The sequence below is a fragment of the Vanessa cardui genome, chromosome 20, assembly GCF_905220365.1.
Source record: "Vanessa cardui chromosome 20, ilVanCard2.1, whole genome shotgun sequence".
Taxonomy (NCBI): Eukaryota; Metazoa; Arthropoda; class Insecta; order Lepidoptera; family Nymphalidae; genus Vanessa; species Vanessa cardui.
In genome coordinates, this window is record NC_061142.1 from 10,789,095 (window position 1) to 10,816,941 (window position 27,847).

A 27,847-nucleotide genomic window follows, 5' to 3' on the forward strand; every position below is an offset into this window, starting at 1 on the left:
GACACAATACGATATTCCCTGAGGAAAACGTCAAGACAAATTTGCATGCTTCATTAAAGCTTATCTCAAAAGTGCCTTACCAAACGACTGCTTCATGATTTAGTGGCTAAATGTAAGGCCCGATACCCACGGTTCTGGGTTCAAACCCCAGGGCTGGCAGATAAAAAATTAGTCAAAAGTCTGACGAAAAATCCACTTATAAATAAACTAAAATTTTAATATTATAAATAAATTTCCGTTCACAATCTCTCGAGATAGATTATAATCTAAGAGTATTTATAGCGTAACGACAATATTTATTAATAACTATATATAGACAATATAATAATAATATATAGTTGGACAGTTGAAGGACTAATACTGAGTTTGAATATTGCTGGTCCCGCTCAGCCGGATCATTATTATGGAACCTTGTCTATCCATTTTCATCTTTGCGTAAGAGCTCGTGAGAGCCTACTTCAATAAAGTATATTTTGATTTCATTTAATCTCGTTAATTGTTTCAAAAGAGCTTGTGAAAGCCTCCTTGATTAATGTTTATTTGATTTTATATAGCTAATATACTTAGAAAAATGTAGCTGTAAATGTGGTTCAGAAATGACGTCATAGTATTCGAACACGGGAAATATCGTCGCTAGCTATAATAATATTTCTTTAAATATATGCAATTATAATAATTGTAGGACTTAGCCACGATTTCGTTTGCGTGTTATGAGTATTTAATTTCAAGCTTCCGTCAGCGGTTCCGCCGTTGTGTGTATGTGTGATTGTCGTAAATGTGCATAGATTTGGAATACTAAATTTGAAATTTAAACAAAAAATACAATTGTATTGTATTTTATGTAATAAGATGTTTAACGATACTTATTATACGACAGCTAAACAATTGTAAAAGGAAAGGAGCTAAGTAAGTAAAATATTTTAGAGCGTATAAATATATGTGTAATCCATTTGAAAGAGGAGAATTTCTTATCAGAGGTATCTAAAATATTTTATTAATTCTATTCAAGATTCAAACCCCAGTTATAATATGGATAAGCCATCTACTACGCGTATAAGGTAATAATATTTGAATAAGGAACACAATATAACATCCGGAATTGTAGATAATAAATGGATTCAATGTTTCTTGGTCGTGTTTTTGCCTCCGAGTCAGTTACGGGCAACAAAATACATAATTGATTATTCAGTTAATGCCAGTAAAATAATACTCTTATATTATGAATGATTGTCTTAAGCGAAAAATTAGGCATATGAAAATTCAGTATTGAATTCTTGGGCTTGAAACCGCAATCATCGGTTAAGATACATGTTAGAACAATGTCTCTGTGATACCATTGAAAAACCAATTGTAAACAATTAGAAAATGAAAACATGTTACTTTACACGTGAAGTTTTTCTTCAGAAGAATTACTTCATCTTAAATACTGGAAACAAAATGTCATTAACAAAACTTTATTTTTCGTAAATTAAAAAGGCATATATTTTCACGATTCGAACCTAATACGGAATCTGTTTGCCAAGTGTTTGCCAAGTATTTGCCAAGTCGGATATAGATTCATCCGATATTTTCATGCATCGAGTTGGTAAGAGTCAGCTGAAAACTTCGCTCATAAAGATGTCGAGCATCTTTATTCAGATCAAATTTATGACCAAATGTCAGAATTATTTCATTATTATATTTTTAAACCAAACTTATATAAGAATGACCTATCGGATCAGACATTGTTTATAGAATTCTTTGAAATGCTGAGCATTACTAAGGCTCAAGCTTCGATGGATACTTAGAACAGACTCTTGATAAATTCTATGAAACAAACGTATCGTAATTAGCTAAAGCTAAAGTTTGCGTGAAAGATGCCATTACGTTTTATAGTTATATATCTCTCCGTAAAATTATAAAATTCGTTAGATTACTATCTATCCCGTCAGATTGTATTTTGTCGAAACATTGTGAACCGTGAAATATGATTGCAATTTAACGCATTTTCCGATATATAAATAATATAAAAAGAAATAGACAAATACATAGATGAGGTTCGTAATTCGGGTTCGTATTAACAACGAAGAACGAAACCTGACGCTTCAAGGACTGACTAGAACTTAAGAGTCTAGACAAGATTGATCTCATTTCAAAAATCTATATGCAATGTTAAGTGCCATTAGATCTAACTGACGTCTTTGAGCTATAAGTAAATTATTAATGCATGTTGCATGCATGGTGTAACGAAGAGAAGTGGCAAGCCACGAGTAATTACCATATTTATTCCAAAATAGCTGTGCCCGTGACTGGAATGTAATAAAAGTTAATATTATAGCCTAAGTAACTCATTATTACATCAGCTATCTCTCAGTGAAAGTCGCGTTAAAATCAGTTGAGCCTTTCCAGAGATTAGCCGAAATAAACAGACATACAATAATATATTTTTTTATATGTACTGTTTGTTTCATTGTTCGAATATAATAAAAAAAACACTCCAATTCTATTATATGTAGATTCAGAAATTATATAATCAATTTAATAATATCGTAAGTAACAGGTAATACACATGCTTTATCTGTCATCGATATGTTTTATTATTTTATGAAATTATATGTAATGTCATAACAGATGGCGTTCATTTATCTTTCATGATTCATATTTACAATTTGCATTTCGTGATTTTATTCTTGTAATAAATAACGCGAGAGCCTTAAAAATTGTAAACAAGGCTTACTAGGGATGATGAAAAGTACTTTTGAAGAATTAATAAGGGATTTAAAATATTTTATTTCGCATTACGACTACCTTTTTAAAATTATTCAGTGAATTTAATTATAATTAAATTTGAAAAAGGAACAAAGTGATCAAATTTGATTTTTTATTTTTATTTTATATAAATCTATATTAATATTATAAATGTGAAAGTAACTCGCTCTGTCTGTCTGTCTGTCTGTAGCTCTTTCACGATAAAACCAATGAACCGAATTTGATGAAATTTGGTGTGAAGTAAACTTAAACTTCAAGGAAGGACACAGGTTACGTTTTTTGCCTTATACATTACAATCGAACCCCTAAAATGCAAGCAAAGCCGCGAGCGACAACTATTTTAATATAATTATAAAAACAGTATTACAATATACAACAACAACAACAACGACAGCCTGTAAATTCCCACTGCTGGGCTAAAGGCCTCCTCTCCCTTTGAGGAGAAGGTTTGGAACATATTCCACCACGCTGTTCCAATGCAATTGGTGGAATACACATGTGGCAGAAATTTCTATGAAATTTGTCACATGCAGGTTTCCTCACGATGTTTTCCTTCATCGCTCAGCACGAGATGAATTATAAAGACAAATTAAGCACATGAATCAGCGGTGCTTGCCTGGGTTTGAACCCGCAATCATCGGTTAAAATGCACGCGTTCTAACCACTGGGCCATCTCGACTCATATTACAATATAAGTATTCTTAAATGTATCTTATGAGTGACTATGAAAGAACTTGAAGTTTCATTAATATAACTTGTTTCTGGAAAACGCTCGTAGCTACACTGCCCTGGTGGCATCCAATTTTATTCTCTTGAAACCGTGCAATTTTTCAAGAAAAAATTACTGTTTTACCTGACTCTTAGATTTGATTTTAAAAGTCAGTTATGAGTCAGGTACAAATAATAATTCCATATAATATTGCTTTGATTTATGTTAAGATATAGGTACACCGGTATAGCTGCTTGATGATACTTCATGTCATTGGATATAAATATGTAGATTTCAAGTATTCTATCAAAAATAAATTATGTCAACACACTTAGATCGGGATTTTATAAGCAAAAAGTTGCTATATTTATGTCATATAGAATATAGCAGAGGTCACTTGATAATAAATTATTATCTGTATCACTTTATCACTTAATTAAATTATAATAATATTTTTATTAAGAACTAGCTATGCCCGCTACCTTGTACGCTTTTGAATTTAACAAAAAAAAAACATTATTTTAGCCTAAGCTACTCTTTATTATAGTAGTTATCCGCCAGTAAAGGTCCCGTCAAAATCGGTCCAGCTGTTCCAGATATTATTATTATTATAAACAGACAGACAAAAATTGTAAAAATGTTAATATGTACCGTGTATACATACATACATATAAATTAAGTAAAAAGGAGATATTTTAATATTACAAACAGACACTCCCATTTTATTATATTTATAGATAAATAATATAGTATTACGTTTAATGAAATTTCTTGATTATTAAATTTTATGTCTTTTATAAAGAGTGGTAATAACGCCGAAATGTCAACTAATCAACAAAAAGTTTAAATACAAATATGATTGAAGTGCGAACATTAATTTTTGTAACTATAAATAAATTCTAAGGCTGGCAGCTTTGCGTAATTAAAGAGTTATTAAACTAAACATAAATAAACAGGGCTACTAATCAAAATATTGTAAATGTGTAAATTGTATGTACCGAAATGTTTAATAAATTAGTTAATTAATGTTGGAAAACATCACATACATTACTCTGATCCCAATGAAAGCAGCTAAAGCACTTGTGTTATGGAAAATCACTAAGTAACGAAGGTACCACAAACACCCAGGCCCAAGACAACATAGAAAACTTATGAACTTTTTCGACATCGACTCGACTGGGAATCGAACCCGGGACCTCAAAGTAGCGTACCCATGAAAACCGGCGTACTCACTGCTTGACCACGGAGGTCGTCACGTTTATGATAACGCTTAGCATTAACGTATTCAATATTGGTTGTTTGACTCAAGGTTGATTTTGTAATATTAAATCAAATTGGCAATTGAAAAGAAAGAAAAATGCTGGCTAAATAAAAACTAAAAGATCTCTTCCATAGGCCTTTTACATATGAAGAAATTAATTACAATGTATCCAATTTATACAATCAACAAGCCAAAACAGAGTTAGCATTGTAACGTCAGGTCAGAAAACCGCATCTATTATTGAAGCAGTAAAGCGAACATCGTAACTTCGGAACACGGGAACATAGAGGTTTTTGTACAGCTATAAACGCAACATAAACAAGATCACGTAATAAACTAAAAACAAGAACGGTGTTCCCGAGAAAAGCATATAATGGAATATACATTTATAGATACAGGCAAGAGACATCGGCCAATCTCACTTCTCGAATATATAAGGTAAACAATCATTCTAATCTCGAAAAGTTTTCCACATCAACCAAGCGAAAATTTGTCTTTTTCGCGAGACGCGGCCTCGAGATTATCAGCAACGCCAGTTCTTCCATGATTTATACCACAAAATTGCGTTGCAATAGGCTTCCCCGGTCCCTTCTTTCGAAACTGCAGATAATATAATGCAGATAATAATTATACGCTGTTTTATAAATCTATTGCTTCTATAAAACTTGGTGCTCCTGAATCTACCTTCGGAAATTGCATATTTATGAATCAGGATAAAGGAGACGTTGGAGCTGCGTGAGTTACCTACACAACTGTAATGAAAATTGTTTTCCGAGTCATACCTTCTTAAAATGACTGCTTTATCGCGTTTGCTGCCAGTTAATGTAGATTTAAAATAAGAATACATTCTTTTTTAATTTCAAACTAGTGACCCGACCCATACAACAGTTTTTTTCTTGTTTCTTTACTATATTGTCCATGTATTATATACAAAAACCTTCCTCTCGAATCTCTCTATCTATTAAAAGCATCAAAATCCGTTGCGTAATTTCGAAGATCTAAGCATACATAGGGACAGACAGCAGTGAGAGACTTTGTTTTATACCATGTAATGATGAGAAGATAGTTGGACGAATGGGTTATCTGAATTTGACGCTGTCCTGACCTATTAAATAGTAAGAAACGTTTAACTGTAAAACTATGTAGATAATAATTACAGTTCTTATGTTTTCAGAATTCATATAAAGGATAAAATAAAGCATGTAAATATTTTTAATATATGAATTTAAGTTTATTTCAATCAAAGATATAAATTATTTTCATATATAAATAGAAGCGCAATTCGACTTATCTAACCCAACTTCTAAAGTATAAAGTTGTAAGCGAACAAAGTGAGAAAGACGTTTTTACTGAGCTGAGACTTTGTCTCTGACTGACTTTGATATTTTATCGAAAACTAAAAAAGAATCATTAAGATTTGTTTGACCAAAAAAGGTTGATTCTTTAAAAACTATCCTTGCAAAAACTATGACCTTGTTTTCGTTACTAGCATTTTTAACCTTTTAAATTAGATATTATTATTTTCTTGATACCAAATAACCTTCCGAAACACATAATTATTTTCGCTATAAATAATTGAGAATAAGTAACTCTTCTGACCATTTTTTCATTTGTTTTAGAATGATAGGTGACCAAATCAGTTCTTGAGCGAAAATTGATTTCTGCTAATATTTAGTGGTATCCCAGATGGACTTTGGAATTAACTTCTATAACTATAAAATCCTAACCTAAAGTTCTTTATATTTCTTGACGTACATATGTGTGATATTCATCCCACTAAGCCCAAAAAGGGAACCTCTTATCAGCTCTTGCAATTACAATGGGAGTAACACTACTAAAAAATTCTGAACAAGATATTTTTGACACCGTTACCTTTGAAAGTAATATGATTTGTCTTTTTATCTGATTGAAAAGGCTCGCTCATCAATCTAACCAGGAATATGATTATTTGTAGTTTTGATGTCTGGTGTTTGAATAGATGCTATCACTAATGGGATTGCGCGAGCTAATAACTACTTACAATATATTTATGGTATAATTGCAAGCCATTGAAAACAACACACAGCTAGTTCCACTTAACTAATTGGTAAATAATTGATTTTGTTCAAGGCATTGAAACAAATCACCAACATGAAGTTCCACTGCTTGTGTTTTCAAGCAATGCAGCTTGACTACGAAACCAGTGTGAGATAACATCCAAAATTACTTATCGAGGAGTATAGAGGCTTCTGCTAAACATTGGGATTAACTTTACTAAAGGATCACCGAAAAATGAAATCCACAAATACAATTCCAATTCAAGATACAATTTTGATATTTAAACTATTGGAAACCAACGTTAGAACAAGTCACGAAGTCTCTTGGGTGCATGGAACACTTGAATGAATTCTCGCATGCATGAAGAAGTGAGTACAGTTCAAAGATACGCGATAAACTTTTGTCGTTACTGCTACGTAGGCAATTTGTCTTCGTATAAGAACTTCGGTATCAAACTTTGAATTAAATTTTCAATCTTCTATTTATGAAGGTGAGGCTTGTATTATTTTTAATATAATTATAATTCATTTTCCTCGTGACTGGTTTTCAATGCACACATTAAAGTTTAACTTTTTAAACGAAACAATAAAATATACTTTTACAGACAAAAGATTAAATTTTAGTATCTAATAGAAATCATACGTATAAAACGTATATTAAATTCTATAATTTGTTTTAAATATCTCATATTTGTTAAAGAATATCATGATGTGATTACAAATTTTAAGACTTACTTTTTCATATCTACATGGCACATAATACCTTCCTTAAAATGAATAAACTTATCCATATTGGATCTACACCAGATAATATTGACTGTTTCCAAAATGTCGCATCACTCGATTTGATAAAATCGAATTGGCCTTGACTCCATCATCATACATTAATAAATACAATTTTAAATTGTACGATTGACTTATATGAAAAACTTACTAAAACTATTATTGTGTTGTAGAATATCAACTTATTTAATTCTTAATTCTCGTTTTATGAATCGGGAATATAAACGTAATCTTAAAGTATTATTAAAACAATATTCCCGTCCCAGGACGACTAACAGCAATATTGCCATTTCGCTAATATATTTTTAGGCGAGCAATTTACAAGATTCCCCTGTACCGCCCATTACTTTACTAAAACTAATTTAGATTTAACGTTCAGAAATAACCACAATTACGTATTTAGGTACTAGCAATGGAAATGTTTTAAACAAACAAACTGTGTTATCTTAAGTGTTATTGTCTTGATATTCGCTTAAATAACGACTTTGACTTATTCTAGGGTCTTACGGTATACCTATTTTCCTAGAATTCAACGCTGAGTGTAGCGTAGAAATTTCATTATTGGTGTGGTAACATTTTAATGTAAGTAGAATTTTATAAGGCAAAATGATGATAGTGGGACTATTATAACGAAGATGATTTTATGTTCGGAAAAAAATATACAAAAAAATGGACAATCAATAAATCAAAAAATAAAAGGCTTACTGTAAGGAATATATGCCTTTCGTCACAAAGTTATATTTTTTGCAACTAAGCATTCCTTGGGCTTATATTATAATCACTAGTATCATTGCTATAATTATTACTAAATTTTATGACAAAGGAATACCATAAGGGTTTTCGTGAATTGATTCTATATACATTTCAATCAACGCTAGATATCTGAAATATAATAGGTATAGTTATGTACTTTTGGTTGTAATTACATCTCACTTAAGAAACGCGATAATTTCGATTGGCGATTCACCATCAAGCCATTAATCAAACCCCTCAACTATTCTAGCATTTGCTGTTTTTATGCAAAACCAAAATATTCTTCATTCAGGTAGGCTCATAAATTGATTTTAATAAAACGTTTATTTCAATCTATAGATTAAGTATGCACCTGTGCGCTAAATTTCCTGAATAGTTCTAAGAAAAACCGCTAAAACCGTTTAGGGGGACATCAAAAACAACAACAAACAACAACATCACCCTGTAAATTTCCCATTGCTAGGCTAAAGTCTCGTCTCCTTTTGAGGTTTGGAATATATTCCACCACGCTGTTCCATTGCGAGATGAGTTATAAAACCCAAATTAAGCACATGAATATTCAGCGGTGCTTGCCTGGGTTTGAACCCGCAATCATCGGTTAAAATTCACGCGTTCTAACTACTCGGCCATTTCGGCTCTTAGGTGGACATCATGATATTAAAAGAGTCAGAACTATCTATTAACTCATACATTAACCAAGAATATCTACGATATAACTTTGCAATCAAGAAAATTAAAACCTTTATCAATAAGAACATTTCGTTCTATTTTTCTTTTTCTATAAGTTAATGTATTTTCGTCTGAATGCAAATGTGCAAGAAATAATTACTTCACCATTAACTTAGACGACATGCAAAGAAATTTCAAACCGTACACGCGAGAGAATTAACGACATTAAACGTTAAATAATTACAATCCACACGTCACGATCGTATTTCGAAAATTGTGGTTGTTCTAAATTTAAACTGACGACGTCTTAAGATATTTTAACATTTCTTAAGATAATAATACCGTTATTTAGCATATTAACGCCATCTATTAACTAGAAAAAGTAAGTCTTTGGTAGGGTTTTGTGCAACCCGTCTGGATGGTTTACCTACCCATAAAAGTACTCAGTATTGTTGTGTTCCGGTTTGGCGGGATAGTGAGCTAGTGTAACTAGAGGCATAAAGGACAAAACATCTTAGTTCTCAAAATTGGTGGAGCATTGTTGATGAAAATAATGATTAATATTTCTTTAAACGACATTGCCTATGAGTGGTGGTCACTTACCGTCTACCATTTGCTCGTCCGCCTATCTACGTCATATTTTTATTTATTTTTACTCATATAATATTACATTTTTAAATATAAAATACAAACATATGTATAAAATATATTTAAAAATATAAAATACAGAGGCCAACCAGTGGCGGGAACAGGGTCTAAGCCACCGGTGGTCAGGGCTCCAAAGAGAGGAACTTCCTCAAAATACGCGCCGTGCCGAGGAGTACTGCCTTCTGCATCAGGCCCTTTACCCAGCCCCCTAATAATATTTTTATTATTATTATTATTTATTTATATATGAAAAGAAATAAAGCAGAAAAATATGACGACATTTTAAATTAATATAGCTTTCTAAATATGAAAGACGAATTGCACATGCGAAGCCAGAGAGAGAGAAAAGCATTATAAAGTTGCATAAGTGTGACCGTAGCCTTATAACTGGTTTTATGTGGTTCGATCTTGCTAAGTCTGTAAGTGTTTAATACTCTTTATACTTACTAAAAATTTTATATCTAAATATGTATACATATCCAGTGTGTTCTTTCTGAGAGAGGAGGCCCTAAGCTCAGCGGTGAGAAATTTACAGGCTGTTGTTGTTGTACCCAGTATGTGACTATTTTATAAGTAAATGGATATATTACAGAACGGAAATACTGCTCGTAATAATCAATTGAAACATTGGCGGGATAAACAAAGAAACATATTTACATATTCAAAATAATATTAGTTATAACTCGCCCAAAAAAGTATTCAATATTCCATCATTATATAATCAACGTTTTTGCTGTATTTGAATTAAACATGTTGGAAATTTGGAACCAATATAACGCCATTTTTTGGCCAAATTAGGAGATAGAAAAAAAATAACTTAATTGTGCTCAGTTACAAAATGATAAATTTGACAAATATGTCCAAAATAGAAAAAATATAAGGCCTGCCATATATGAGTCGAGATGGCCCAGTGGTTAGAACGCGTGCATCTTAACCGATGATTGCGGGTGCAAACCCAGGCAAGCACCGCTGATTCATGTGCTTAATTTGTCTTTTTAATTCATCTCGTGCTCAGCGGTGAAGGAAAAGATCGTGAGGAAACCTGCATGTGACAAATTTCATAGAAATTCTGCCACATGTGTATTCCACCAACCCGCGTTGGAACAGCGTGGTGGAATACGTTCCAAACCTTCTCCGCAAAGGGAGAGGAAGCCTGTAGCACAGCAGTGGGAATTTAGAGGTTGTTGATGAGGCCTGCCAATTCATGTTCATAATATTTTCATATTCACATTTATGATACAATGTTTATTAGGAAGACAAAACACAAGTGTCAGAATGTCACCCGTTGATAGGTTTTCTCACGATGTTTTTTTTTTTTATGAAAACATTTTGTATGTAACATGAAACATACTTACTTATATTTTCCGTTCCGTTCATCGTAACTTTAACATGCACTTATTGTATTCAATGTGATTTCTCTTTTAAGAAAAAAAATACTTTGTTATTTTACACAAGATAACGGATTTTTATGCCTCGTTTAATTAGAATTCAGAAATTCGTTTCAAGCAACACTCATTTTTATAATTAAACATTCTTCAACGTAATTTAGATAGGCAGGCAAACTTGCAAACTTGCCACCTTATAAGTGGTCATCACTGCTCATAGAAAGTATTTCCTCGTATTACGAAAACACCATCAACCTTGGGAAATAAGATGTTATATTCCTTGTACCTATTCTACTCGCTGCTATGGGTATGAATATATGTATGTTAAATAATTGATACCCTTGAGGTATTACCTATTACACAGGCTTACAAATATGTAAGCTAGAACAACGTAATGGAAAATGCTCCAAGTCTTAACTCCAGTACAAAGAGATCTCTACCATTTCTGGAATACATACGGACTGTAATAATCACAAAAAAATATACGTTAAGTGAATAACTTGAACGTATAATAGCTTATTACATAAGAGCAATACGAACGCACATTAAATATACGAAGCCTTCCAAGGTCCCAGAATAGCAATTCAGCGCGATTGTTGTTTTCGTTTCATCCTGTAATTTACCCGTTATAATTTGTGAAATAAAAACGATCCTTTGCATATCTTATTTTTTTTTTATTGTTATGTTAAGAAGGAAATTGGATGGTTAATTTGATTTTTTCATTTGATGTATTGGTCATACTCGTTGACACCCGTGAGTACGTTTGTGATTTAGAGGTCGGTCAGATATGAGGCATACAAAGCCAAATCACTTCCTTGAATTTCTTCAAATTTGTTTTTTTTTGTAATTAGGCTCTGAAAGAGCAACAGAAAAAGAAATATAGTAACTTTCGTTTTTTTATAATAATAATACTATACTACTACTCCAGTCGACCACGGAGGTCATCAGAATTTCGAATTTATAATATTAATTATTAGGTATCAACTATTTTTATGTAAGAATTTTTCACAGATGTGCTTTGGACATAATATTTATTTGAGAATTGATTACGTGGGTTTTTTATTCGTTTTCCCTTACCTTTGTTTCTGTAATCATGTATTGTTGAAATCGTTGTCGGATTTCCAGGTAACGTTTTTCGGGATTGTGTTCTTAAGTAGTTTCCTTTATGACAGGTTTACTTCGTTTTCCTCTTAAATTGCCAAAGTTCCAGATTCAGAGGCTTGCTAACGTCCAACCCGTACCGAAATAGCCTTTTCCACTCAGCCCACTAATGGCTTATCACAATCACCGCTATACACACACGAGATCAGCGCGTTCAACAAACAAACGAACTTATTCACAAACAATTGCTAACCACCGTGGTCGAGTAGTGTGTGGACCGGATTTCATGGGTACGCCACTCCGAAGTCCCGGGTTCGATTCCCGGTCAAGTCGATGTAGAAAAAGTTCATTAGTTTTTTATGTTCTCTGGGTGTTTGTGGTACCGTCGTTACTTCTGATTTTCCATAACACAAGTGCGTTAGCTATTTCTATTGGAATCACAGTAATGTATGTGATGTTGTCCAATATTTAAAAAACTTGCATTGATTATTTATATATCTTAAATATGCATTACTAGCGGCTGATTGTTTTCTGTACTTTTTATAAAAAAATGTTTTTTTACGGTAGAATATAATTATGATGGTGGATAATACCTTATTTATTCTACAGCCAACCAGACAAGACAACCTAGTTATTTTATAAACTGGTATGAAAGGTGAGCGAAGCAGTGTAACTACAGATACTAGAAACATAACTATCTATAAGGTATCAAGGTAAGTGGGCTGTTAAAGATGTAAATACTATCCTATTATTTATATTTTTAACGGCGTCGTTAAATTGGTCGGAATTTGTATGCATTCCATTTTTAAATTCATTTATTAGTTTAAACTAATATTATAAATGTAAAAGTAGCCTGTTTTATTCATCTGTTCTTCTATCTAGGATGAACCAAATACATATGATGAAACTCGGTACAAAAACTTAAACTGTAATGGCGAACACCAACTACAGATAATAAATAAATAAATAAAATGCCTAATAAATAAAAATCGATCCTAAAAATGCGAGCAAAGCCACAGGCGACATCTAGTATTAGAAAAAACGAATTGATATGATATACTCACAAACAACAACAACAACAACAACAACAGCCTGTAAATTCCCACTGCTGGGCTATAGGCCTCCTCTCCCTTAGAGGAGAAGGTTTGGAACATATTCCACCACGCTATTCCATCGCGGGTTGGTAGAAGATACTCACGGCTCACGTTAAATAAACTCCAAAACTTATCCGGAGATACGAACTTATAATCCGTCACTGTGATTGAAAACTCATTAAAATTTTTAATGGACTTTCTCTTAGTTAAAGTCGTTGATCATGTAGTATGTGCACAGCGAATACATTGAAACTAGTGAAAATTAAACAATATTTTACGTAGCATGAATAAATTAATTTAAAACATTAAACTGACTCCCGGACTGCACATTAAGCTACTTTGAGATTATACTAACTCCAGTTTTAACAGTCTTGCAGTAAATATATAACGAGAAATAAAATGTAAAGAAAACTACCTTTAAATAAACTTTATTTAATATATAATGCTTATACTAAGGAATGTTTGTAAATGTCTAATGGGAAATGACTACTGTATTTATAAGCAGACACATGCATGTTTCCTCACGATGTTTTCGTTCACTACCCATTGGAGGTAGTGGTGGATTCCTGCTTGGGTTTGAACCCCCACTACCACTAACTTTACATATTCCAGCTTGGTAACCTCGCATCAATATACTTTATAGAAAAAATACTCTAGGTCCCATACCGGTATATAGTTAAAGGTAAACACAATGTTTATTGAACTTTTCAGCAAAACAGTAATTTTCAACCGACTTCAAAAAGGAGGAGGGGTTATCAATTCGTCTGTATTTTTTTTTTTACCTCATAACTTTTTACTGGGTGGACCGATTTTGATAATTTTTTTTTGTTTGAAACGTAGTGCTTCCCGTGGGGTCCCATATTAATTTAATTTTTTTCCGATGATGGTATCCGTATGAAAACGACATAAGTCTTAAATTTGCATTATGTATGTGCGCGATAAATAGGTGAATAACTCAAAATTGGTTGGTACAATTTTGATTATTCTTTTTTTATTATAAAGGATATACTTTAAGGGTAGTTTGGTGAAAGTTTGGTAAGGTTCTGAGCAAAGCATTCTGAGGAGCACGTTAGCGATACTCGATCGAATCTTTTATTTATGGGTTACTTGGATATTTGAATCACCTTCCGGAACGTGGTTATGTTCATGTAATTGTCATAATCTAATGTCATAATCAACTAGCGACCCACCCCGACTTCTCACGGGTGCAATACTGATACTAAATATACTAAAGAATTTGTTTATTTACGACATCACATTGCAAACTTCTAAAATTGTCAGTGTTTGTTTACCATATTGTTCATGTATTATATACACTAACCTTCCCCTTGAATTACACTATCTATTAAAAGAAACCGCATCAAAATCCGCTGCGTAGTTTTAAAGATATAGGGACAGAGAAAGCGACTTTGTTTTATACTATGTATTGACCGAACTCCTAAACGGCTTACAGTTAGAGTGCGATTTGGGGCAGAATTTCTTACTGTCTTTAATCAAATTTTGTGTATATGATGTGATGCCATATGTTGTACGACATATAATAGCTCTTTTGCAAAGTTTTTTACTGAGGTCGATTGCAGCTCTTTCGAGGGTGGTGTTGGTGGTGGTGGTGGTGGTGGTGGTGGTGGTGGTACCTTGTAGTTTATGCCGCATGACGTATTAAAGCCGCATTTTCGAAAGTCTATTTTTGCTTTATTCGAAAGTTTCTTTTGAAACTGTCCCCGAAGTAGTTTCTGATTTATATAAACGGCACGCTTAATCTATCCATACTGAGTAAAAATGTTAGTCTGCATCAGCTTCACTTAAAATCAAAAATAAATAAAATTTTAACAAAAAGAAAAACCGACTTCAAACAAAACACTATTTTAAAACAAATAAAAATGCACTAAAAAGTAATAATAATAATTACATATTTAACATATTTTTGAGAGTCCACCTAGGTAAAATGAAATGAAAAATATTAGACTACTTAAAAGTGGATTTACGATTATATAATGTAGTTATAATTATTGCTATATTTGGAGTCGGTGTTATTTAATATCATAAAAATAATAGATCATAAATTTATCAACAAAAAATGTTTTGATACTTCTTTTCTTATGAGCCACCGTTCCTTAGATATGACCAATCAAAAAGTTGTAAGTTCACATTTAACGCTAGTAATAAACAAACTAATAACTATATATAATAAAACTAACCTCGTCTGAAGATTACACAATATTTTTATTGGTATACATTTGTTATGCAATTCCTGGGATTCATAAAGCAAAAATGTACTATAATTAACAAAGGATAAAATAAAACCGGTTACATCCGGTTTATTACACACACACAAATATTCGTTCATTCACTCATTGTCGCATACTCAATTTATCCATTCATGCTGTTCATCTTTTATGTCGTTCATATAGTTATTGATTGGAGTTGAGTCTCCGATACGTTCAGAAATCGCTTATTATTTTTGTCTATCTGTCGTAGATGTTTTATCTTAAATACGACATATTTAATATATGACCACATGACAACAATATGAATCATATATATGTGGTATGAGAGTGATTAATGATCAGTACTACCCATAGACATTGTTTTCTTAGCATAGAATATATGATGAGAGGGTAGTCACCCACCCAAGCAGGCTGGTATGTACAAAGCCTTACCTACCATACTTAGTGTATGTGATTTAAATTGATAGGACAGTTAAATGCATTTTTTTTAATTTTATTCATAGACGATTAAAAAATGACAGAAGTGTTATAAAATGACAGTGTGTACTTTAAGAATAAATGTAATTCCATTTTTAAATTTATCTAAGGTAATGATAGATCAATTTTCAATCTGCGTCCAAATAAAATAAAAGGTATTGATAATGCTTAGCTCATACACGTACGAGATGGATTATAAACTTAAATATAATTTAAATTTAGTAAGATTTTCTAATTTAGAACCTGCGATCTTAAATAAGTATCCATATTTATATATTTAAAACTTTTTAAGCCACTGCTTAAAGATTTATTAATTTTATATACTATAAATAATAATAAACACGACTGTATTAACAAGATTTGCAATTATTTAAAACTATCTTATTAATGACGGCTTAAACTCTTTTAATCCGAGCTTATCATTAATAATGAATCTGTATTTGTAAAATAACTTTTCAATATTCTGATTCTCTCATAAGGTACGTTATCAGAATATTTCGTGCTTTATATTCATTAAAAAATTATTAAGCCGAGGATTACTTGACGAATTTTAATAACAAAACGATAATTTATAGGTACAGTAGTATATGATTGCTTAAAATTAATTTTGCAGTAAATAATCGTAGTCATTATATAACTCTATATAACTTATGTAATTTTTAATTTTGAAGAAAAGCAGCTTATGAGTTTCTTCATTCTTCTCGAGTTTGCATACGGTGGTACATTCACTTAATATAGCTTTGTAAAATCACGGTTCAAAAGATTTTGATTAATCAAGCTAAAGCTAAGCCAGCCAAGAGCGGACACCGGCTCCAAATATAACAGTAATTATAACTACATTGTATAATCGTAAATCGACTTTTAAGTATTCTAATGTTTTTCATTTCATTTTAGTTAGAAGGACTCTAAAAAAGGTTTTGAAAACGCAATTATTTTTAGTATTTTTAGTGCATATTCATTTATTTTAAAATATTGTTTTGTTTGGAGTGGGTTTTTCTTTTTGTTAAAATTTTTATTTATTTAGTATAAAAGTCCTTGGCGGTAAATTCGCTTGCAACCAAAGCTCTTTTAAAAAAATATAAGAATTTTTTTTTTTAATTTTCTCATTAGTCTCGCTTTGATCTTGATTATATTTCATTCGATACAGCGTATAATTTACAATGCAAATGGAACAACACCGTATCAACGTAAGAGATGAAAGCGCGTCGCCTGGGACGGTAGCATGCAAAACAGCGATTCAAGCGCTCATCAGCGACACGGCGCTCTTGGGAACGCTTTGCTTTTTGAAATTGGAAGATAGATTTAAATTCAGAGATGAAGAAATTAGATGTAGTCGAACATTTGTTGGTGGTTTCGGTTGAGAATATTTGTATAAATCATTGACATCCCTGAGGATTGCTTGTGATCAATTTATTGGTATCCAGGTATTTTCTTTAGGGACAGTTGGTTCTCAAGCATTCTCAAGCAATTTCATTACTGGATTGATTGATACGAATTCTAAATTCAACATTAAAGTACTCAGATACGGATTAACGTTTACAGAGTTCAATTTCGTTTTATGAAATAAAACAAATGATTACTTCGACTAAGTCAATTTAATTTTACGCCTAATAATGCTATGAATAACTATTCGGTTTTCATTATATTCATTTAACGTTTTTATATATATATAATTAATCACTGTCTGAATGAAGCTTGAAGGCTATCTGATAGTGTCGAATGATAAAATTGTACTTAAATATTTAATTCAAATGACAAGTCTTGTGTAAAATTTCAATTTTGTGTAAACAGATTCGAATAAGGAAATTGACTAATTCCTTATACGGTGAAGAAAATGCTATATATGGTAAAAATAAAAAAGCCAGAGCCATTGCCCTCATCTTCTTCAATAAGGTTTTAGGCAATTTCCCATTTATTGTAGGCCTAAGGTTAACTAGCAGTGGATTTCACTTAGATCTTGAATTTACCTTTTACCGAACGTTTTATGTTTAGTAATAAAAATAAATTAGGTAAGTTAAGATTTATAGTCTTACCCAATTCTGAACGAACTGAAAAAATATATTATATTGCACCTTAATTCTTAATTTAAATAAACAAACTCATATATTTTTATACACTAAATTAATGTAATAAGGCAAAGCGAATAAAGGAGCTTTAATGTACTTACATATACACATACATGTACTTACATACTGTGTAGCTGTAATGTAATTACAGCGTTTAATGATACGAATTTATTCTATACTAATAACAGTTTTTAATTTCCAAACTATTATCATTGGCTAAAACTTATAGTAATCATATTAATACATATATTTAATGCTAGTTTTTGAACGCGGCTTTTCATTTTAGGGCTTTTCTATAAAATTTCAGAGTTCAGTATTTTCGGAAGCGAAAGTATTTTCGCATTTAAAATTTCTGGTTAGATCTTATAAATAAACAAATAGTTGAACAAAATAATTATAACGTTAATAGCGTACAAAAATAGGACAAGTTAACGTCGCTCTACATTCATGTAAGCCGACATTATCGGGATTTTATAAAGGAAACATTTTCATTTAGCCATAACGATTCAACCGTGGAACTTCGCAAGCCATGAGTTGAATTAGAAAGGAAGCTACGAGATTTTATGGTGACTGTCGCGGGTGAGATTTACAATAAAGTCCGGTTCATTGATGCGAAAATTTCTCACTTTTGATACTTAGCCGGTTGCAATTGGTGCCATTTTGGTTTGCAATGTCTTATGCTTGGAACGATCTGTGGGTAATGAGTCACAAAACATCGGGTTAGTGTGTTCCGCCCGTTTATCTTAGGCCGTCGGCGACATTAACTCGACGTCGCGAGTGACGGCTTCTTCGGATGATTTTCAGCAAGTTTTTCGGTAATTTTTCAACGTAATTTCGTATAAAATATGTATTATATCATATATAAGAGTCCCTTCAATAAATTATTTTTTCAAACTTATCTTTCTGCCTGCTAGTCTTTGTATGTGTAAAAGTAAAAACTTGTTTGAATATCGAAAAAAAAAACAAAATACAGTCAATATTTTATTCATCAGACTAAAAAGGTTTTAATCAATAATTCGACTTACCGTTCCGAGCAGTCGTCGCGACGGCAACACCAAGGATCGCAGCAGACGCGATAAACCGACACAACGCCAGCGGCATGATGATCTCAATCATCACATCACATCACATACACTATCACTACGATTACGGCTTTCACGTGTGCCAGAATCACACATAATATTATGCCAGTGTTTCTTGAGTTAGAGCATAATCGCCATCACTGTAATGTTCGAAGCGCGGTCGCCATTACAGATGTCCAACACTGATTTTATTATCCCGCGTCACAGATTATACAACGCTTGTCAATAGTTGATAAGAAATATCGTATGTTTCTTATTTATTGTTACTCATTATGTTATCTCGCATAGAAGTTATTTTGCACTTCAAGGCATCTGTAACAATAGAAAATGAGAATATTAATATACATTTATTAACTTTTAGCGTTCACGGGATAAAAAATAAAAAACACTCATTATAATATACAACCTCTTTACAATTTCTTTAAAAGAATAACTGGCTGAAGAGAATTCAGCCAACGTCATACGTATATATCAGTATGTTTAAAGAAAATATTACAGAAGGAACAAATATAATATCGAATATGCAACATCGAAACGTAATTATAAACCTAATTTATTACGCAACGAATTTCCGTATTTGACATGGCGCGAATGTAAATAGTGCATTGTCGACGTCAGACGGCCAAAATTCGAATTCAATTCCGAACGAACGTGCAACGTACGCGTCAAATGAAAAGCGTTCTGATAGAATTGCGATTTGAAAATTCGAAATAGGAATATCAAATGTTTTGACTATAAACAGACAATAACGTTAACTGAACAGATTTGCTTTTTATTGATACTAATTTAACAAATTAATATGGGATTTAGGTTTTTATACGCGTATCGAGAAAGCAATGGAAAGTGAATAATGCAAAACACCGATTTTTATATAAATACACTGCGTTTTCTGTGATCCTGGTAGAATATCATGAAAAATGTGAGTATTGTAACTCGTCATTTAAATACACATACTGTATTTCTGTCATTTCTGCGGTCCTGGTATGTTAAATTATATTCAAAAAAATTAAAAGTTAAATATTTTAATCATGTTTATAAATATCGAAGTCACTGGAAGATATCTACATAATTACTGAATTTTATAGGATCGGTTTGTATGGCATCATTTCCTTTTTAAAAAATTGCCCCATCTTAAGCCAATTTGCTCGCTAGATGCTTTATCACAGTATTGAGTATTACGTATTCGTTAACTCACACCGACTGACAGGAATTTTAGGAGAGATGAGGACCACGACTTTGAAACTTCATAATGTACTACAACCGCAAATTTGTTGAGAAAAACGGTTTTATTCTCAACCTGATATTTCACCTTATTGCACTCGTAACAGACCAATATTAAATTATAATCTTTACAAGTAAATAAACTTTAAAGGTAAATAAAGTAAAAGGTATTAATGGTATAGTTGACGAGAAACTGTAATAAAACGTATAAAAAACTTGATCACGGGAAAAACTCCGATCCGTGATAAAACTGGAAGTCTGCAACTTAATATCAGTAAAACCTTTTTTTAATATACCTCTTTTAGTTTAATCTAGCAAAGTTGATATTGTTAAGAAGTATTTAATGTGTTTCGTGAAATCTTCTTCTGAAATAGTAACACTATACAAATATACAAGATTTTTTTTTATCTGTTTTTTTTTTTAAACAACTACGTGGTATACATATGTGTGTGAGTGTCTTTGTGTATGTGAGTCATAAAATTTATACTTATATTACAAACAGGTAAAATTTGTATGTTTGTAAAGGGGTAAAGCCGAAACTAATAATCATATTTTCTTTACTGCTTGAAAGCCATGTGTTACAAATTGTATGTATATCATATAAGTTTATTTTTAAATAAATTAAACCCGTGCAAAGCTGGGGAGTATATAGTAACATATAACATGGATCAGATTATTATCTTTCTCTTGTGTGGTAATGGTGCACTCAGTTTTTACTCGCAGTTTTTAAGTGACGTCTTATTTGTGGCAGATAAATCACTGCAGCGGACTTCTAGAGTTCAAATTCCAACTGATTTTATTGTATTATATATGTTGGTGATAAAAACGTCTCAATATATGTAGCATAAAAATAAATAATAATTTGGGTGGTTTCATACGTTTTACGTGTGTACGCTACCTTTATAATTTATAAGATTATATTAAAAAACGGGCACATCAAATCAAATCAAAACACACTTTATTCAAATAGGCTTTTACAAGCGCTTCTGAGTCGTCATTTAACTATAATTGAAAATTCAACTGAATTATAAGTGAAGCTACCACGGGTTCGGAATGCAGACCGTGAAGGATCAGCAAGAAACTCAGAAGTTATCCTTTTTTAACATCCATAATTAAATAGCGCACAAAAACGCCACTTAGACAATATGGCGCTGGAAGGGGGTCGGTGACGTCATTTTCTTGTATTTTAATCTGTGGTACATATAGTAGAAAAGCAAGGTTACCCAGAAAGTGACTACATCATAAGGCCGGCCAAACAGGAGAGTTTTGTGTCTCGTGACAAATGAAAAAATGCTATTTTTATTGATGGATTTTTGAATAAATTAAGTATTATTTTCAACTTTCGTAAGTAAATAACTATTTTTAAACTCATAATATACACTGATTACAATAATTCACAATTTATTTTTCGCATTGTCAAATAGCCTTTTATTATTTATGTGTGTTATATACGCTGTCTGGAAGTCATGTATTAACTCCACGCTTTTTTATCATCTATAAAAAAATCATATTTTTATTTAATCATTTTCCAGATTTTTCTACGTGACTGGTTTTATATCTGAAATTTTTAATACCATTTACATGTCACTGGGATATCTTAGGCAAAGTTGTTAATAAATGAAAACATAACTTAACAACAATACCGAGCCTCTTATAACGGCGTTAACGAGTGTCATAACAGCGGTACAGTGTTAATGAATCTCTGAGGTCGGGACAGAGGATTCAAGTTATGACCACCGTTAAGGCCTAAGAACAGATGTTACAAATGCCATAAACCAATTCGAATTCGGAATACATTAAACAGATAAAATGTTAAATATTAATAGACAAATTTACGGAAAGGAATATTAATTATTTTTTTAAAAAATACTTGTATACAACGAAATACAATGATTTGCATAGTATACCAAATTTGAATGTGGATTACATACATTATTTCTTTTTATAAATATAATACTATATATCACAAATGATTTCGGGAAATCGAAATTGCTATGGTTAAAATTAACCAGAAATAATCTCAATTAAAATGATGTTTAAAATTGTATGCCTTATTGCAAAAATAACAAAATCATATAAAAAAATATCTATAAAAAAATAATAGAACTCTTTTACACAAACCATATTTAATGATAAGAACCTTTTTAAATATAATTATATTATTATTTTTTTTTTTTTTATGGTTTAGGTTGGTGGACGAGCAGATGGGCCACCTGATGGTAAGTGGTCACCATCACCCATAGACAATGACGCTGTAAGAAATATTAACTATTCCTTACATCGTCAATGTGCCATCAACCTTGGGAACTAAGTTGTTATGTCCCTTGTGCCTGCAGTTACACTGGCTCACTCACCCTTCAAACCGGAACACAAGAATACTGAGTACTGTTATTTGGCGGTAGAATAACTGATGATTGGGTGGTACCTACCCAGACGGGCTTGCACAAAGCCCTACCACCAATTAATTCTATTTGTTTATTCCTAATAATGTTGTTATGCTGGTATCATTTAAATAGTGATACCAGCTTAATAAAATTATTCTATCAATTTAAATTTTCATATGCGAACATACCACTTCTCTTTTGTTATTTGTTCTAAATTTAAAACATAATTCAAGGTTCGTTGATAATGCTTTGTTATGTAAGGTAGTAAAGGGTTTTATTAGTGTAATTAATTAGCTCTATTGATTATAAGATCATTGTTTAAAATTTGTAAAATGTCTATTATGTTATGGTTTAATAAATTTATTTTATCGAAGAGTTATGTTTTCATTCAATAAAATTTGTTATTTTTTTTCGTTCGCGTCAACGATAAATAGAGATAATTTACGGCCTATAATAGAATAATTATTTAAGATATATAATCTTTTTTCGAATATAATGTCCTATTTATTTATAGAAAGAAATATAAGAGTAGGTATATCATGTATTGAAACTGAAATTTTTACCCCAGTATGCTAGTCTGAGAATTGAAAGCTAGACATAGAGAATTTGTTTTAACATTTTTACTGTCAATCAGGAATATAACCCAGTGTTAAGGATCATTAAAACTATTTGAGTTTCACATCAAATAATAAAAAATCTAATGTCAAACGCAACATACATGGTTCCAGAAAAAATAGGTTGTGAGTGATTCTGTTTTTCCACACTTTGAATACATGCAATATCAAAAAAAAAGGTCACACAGAATCACTAACTTTGCGGAACACGAGTGTATTGAAAAAACAGTTTTTCAATTTTTAAATACGTCCATAACATTTGCTTTTTGGATTCCGGTATTGCTTAACTTACATCGGTCTAGAAATCGTACAATCATTTAGGGGAAATGAAAATAAATATCTTGCTTCAAAACCTTGATAAATTTTGGAGTATATTTCACCACGTAGCTCCAATGCGTTTCGATAGATACACCTGTCTGGTTTTTGTTGATATTAAACTCATGCAGATTTATTAACGATGTTTTCCTTCACCGCCGAGCACGAGATGAATTATAAACATAAATTAAGTACATGTACATATGATGAAATTTAAGAAATATGCTTTATTTCTGACAGCGCTCATGTCTTTGAGCGAAATCATATGCAATCAAGTGCCCCGTTTGATTTCCGCCTACTTATACATTAAAATAATGATCTTTTACCATCATAGAAATGTACTTCATATATTATAACACCAACTTCATGTATAAATCGGTATTTTTTCAAATCTAGTCTGATTTTTCTATTTATTAGTATTACTAGAAGGACTTTATGACTATAGGAATTTGTGCAGACTCATTTGGACAGCATACGCTCATTAATCTATTAATAAACATGAATACTTTTTTTACATCTTTAAAAACACTGAGCATTTCACTGAGCATTCTTGTGAATCAATTGCTTTTTTAATTATAGAAGAATCATTTTTTTATTGATAGAGACAGTCTTTTGTTTCTCAGCTATTATCAATTATAACAAAATAAACTTAAAAACAACTGTAGACATTTAATCATCTTAGACCACTGGATATTTATATAAATAGAGTAAGAACTTTTTTCGCGTAACTTTTGCCTAAAAAGAAACTTCGATGTGCCGATTCAAAATCAAATTGCCATACGAAGAGTAGAAAGGTGTTTTTTGTTAGTAAAAATAACGTAACCGAAGTCTTTTGAAAAAAAAAACATTCTATATTCAAACAGACCATAGCGTGGATAGAGACCAGATTATCTATACTGTATACGTAAAGCCTAGTCCATGCTTTGACTATCAAATATAATATTCAACTTGTGAAAAAATTATTAACAAACCAAAAATTCTCTCAAAAAAATAATTCATAAGAAAAAAAATTAAAATTTAATATAAAAGAATTATTAAGGAAAGTAAATGGAACGTTGATAATACAATTACGTCCGAAATGTAAAGTAATGGACGAAAAGTGGAATTTTTTTCAGGCGCCTAAGATTAAGGCCCTTATTATCAAATTTGTTACATAAAGAAAATTGATACAGGGAAAAATGAATCATATCTAAATCAGCAGTTCTATAAATCAAAATCAAAATATTATTTACTCGACTAAGCTCAAAGCACTTTTGAATTTCACAGCGTTGAATTAAATAAAGCTACTGAGAAGAACCGGCCAGAAACTCGGCAGTTATATAACTCGCTCTCTTGATAACCTATGCTCTGTGATACTTTGATAGTTGATCTTTTAAATGCTATAATTAGAATACGGACATCGTAATCAAAAAGTAATAGCAATGACCGATGTCGCATATAACCTTTTTACATTACGATATCCTTATTCAATACATTTCACAAGCGACATCACCTTTTAGGATTACCAGATTATTCAGGGTTACTTATTCTTCTATTAGACAATGTTTACAATGAGGTCACAGAAAAGAAAAAAAAGAAAATAAAAAATAATTGCTGCATTAGATATTTTACATACTTTGTTTATCTTATTTTAAAAACATTATATATTTCTTATCTGAACTTGCGTTTTAGTTAATATTATTTACAAATAACAAGTTGCTATTATATAATATTGAGTGATATGGATTTGTGCAAACTCGCCTGGGTTGTTAACAAATTTTACATACATACTGGCAAACAGCACTCTGAATTATTATTATGTTCTGATTTGAAGGTCGAGTGAGTCCGTACAACTAGAGACCCAATGGACATAACATCTTAGTTCCCAAGATTGTGGGAAATAATTAAAACTTCCCGGTATGCCAATATTAGTGGTAATAACCACTAACCATCAGGAGTCCAATATGTCGATCAGATTACCTATACCATAAAAATTAAAATAACTTAAATATACAGCCCAATAATGAAAGTGATTCCTGAAACAGCAGATAGTTTACGTGTAATTGTAGCTTTTTTACACGTTAAGAACAAATTGACCAAAAAATTCAGTGCAAATACATACACATTACAAATCACTGAAGCGTAAAACCAAACTACTCGAAATTGTAACTTTTTCAACGATACATTGATGAAATAAATTGGAAAAAAAAACGAATTACCTCAACTTTACTTTATAGGAAAGCGTACCGAATTTATGCATTTCATTGAGTTTTCGTTGCATTCATTAAAACTTTAGAAACTGTAAGTTGTACAGACGAATAGATAATAATATATATCTCAATCGTTGATAACAACAACAGCCTGTAAATTTCCCTATGCTGGGCTAAGGCCTCCTCTCCATTTGATAAGAAGGTTTGGAACACATTCCACCACGTTGTTCTAATGTGGGCCGGTGGGCATGTGGCAAAATTTCTATGAAATTAGACATATCATGTAGGTTTCCTCCCGAGCACGAGATGAATAGAAACACAAATTAAACACATGAATATTCATGTACTGGGCTTGAATCCGCAATCATCGGTTAAGATACACGTGTTTTAACCACTGGGTCATCTAAGCACTAATCGTCGATTCGAATCGATCAAGGCAAGTGTAAAATGAGAGGGAATTTAATAACGTCAATATGTTCCCAAATCGTATAAGCAAATTGTTCTATACATTAAAATATCAGAGCTGCACCAGTCTTAAAACAGCTGAGACGAAAATAATCAAAGAGCTAAAAACTACTAAGTAATATACCCATCAGTTTATTCTATCTTTCGGATGTGGAGGATCGAGCGGCGCTTTACCACGCTTCCGAAATACTAAACTACCAAAAGAACGTTCGAGAATCTCCTACATTATGCAACAGCCCTTGATACTGACTTGGCTTTAATCCAAGGAAGATTTTGGTAATTTACAACTCGAGTACTTAAAGAGTTATTGTTTAAAATTTAAACTGAGATAAAAATTATTTTGTAATTTCCGTCGAAATGAACTATGAATTTTTAATTTTAACGTATAGCACATAATATTTATGTGTAATGCGTTATTTTCACCTCGTAGTCGCATACTTTTATAATGTATTAAGATCTTCTACTAAAAAGTTATCTGGAAGAGATTGCTGTTTTAATTATAAGACCATTTTTCACCATTTATTTCCGCTGACCTCGATATTTCTTTCTCGGTGCTGAGTAAAATCAACTTATTTTAAATAGCATTTGTGTGTGCACAAATGTATGTGTGTGTGTGTTTATCAATTTTATGCTCTAATAAACAAGCCAGGCCAGAGGGGCCAGGGTCAATATGGCTTGCACTTGACCCCAGCTCACCTAATCTTACAAATAATAATGTAACTGTATTTATGATAATATTAAAACATTTTGTAGAATTAAAATTAAAAATTACAGATGCTTGGTTTTATTATCAGTTCGACAATGAAAATTGAAATGAAGTGTTGAATAACATTCAAGCAGAATCAAGAAAAGTAGAAACATTACGACGATGCTTAAGTAATCCATTTCAGTTCGTAACTACACTACGAAACATGGCCGAATTTCCTTAGTCTAAATATAAATCCGTTTCAGAGGTTTTGCATACACTCTGCAACTTGTTAATCAGCAAAGTTAGGATAACACACTGCTCCGAATTAGATTAGACGAGAATTAGAAGAAGACGGACCAGTCTTCTAAACCTGGATTCAATCTCTTGGGAAATTTTGTATTTTTATTTGATTAGTTTTTAGAAAAGTGTCTTATGAATTACGTAAGCTGATTTTTTGTCTCACTGATTATTAGACGATAAAAAAAATCTATGGTAAATAAATAAAAATGGTGGAAATAAACAATGGTATCATTTTGAAAAGCTGCAGCCATAGATGGATAGAAAAATAAAGAAGAATCTTAATTGTATTTTACTTAAGAATTAATATCACTACTGGCCGGTTAGATAGCAGTATTACAGACGTGTAAGAAAAAAAATGAAAAACGTAAAACAAAATTAAAAGAAATAGTTATAGAATAAATCTAATTCCAACTGAGGTAGTTTTACTATTTGACATTAAATTTCATTTTAAAAAGGTTTCATCACTTTGGCGCTTAAAGTAATCATGTAAACTCAACATTGAGATCTAAAATCTAACATTTTAACGAAATTCTCCATACGTGTATCCACTAACTCGCATTGGAGGAGCGTGGTGGAATGTGCTCCAAACCTATTTTCCGGCTATTACTGTGTTCCCGGTGAGAGACAGTCC

The 27,847-nt window shown here is 31.6% G+C and overlaps 1 protein-coding gene across 1 annotated transcript in view; it reads right to left on the bottom strand.

Annotated features, from left to right (window-relative positions):
- LOC124538608 (hemicentin-2) overlaps window positions 1–27,847 on the bottom strand; it is a 323,521-nt gene that overhangs the window by 209,049 nt on the left and 86,625 nt on the right. Inside the window, exon 2 of the mRNA XM_047115722.1 lies at window positions 18,984–19,352. Within this exon, the coding sequence (XP_046971678.1) occupies window positions 18,984–19,074 (91 nt within the window). The 5' untranslated portion in view covers window positions 19,075–19,352. The remainder of the gene's footprint in view (window positions 1–18,983; window positions 19,353–27,847) is intronic.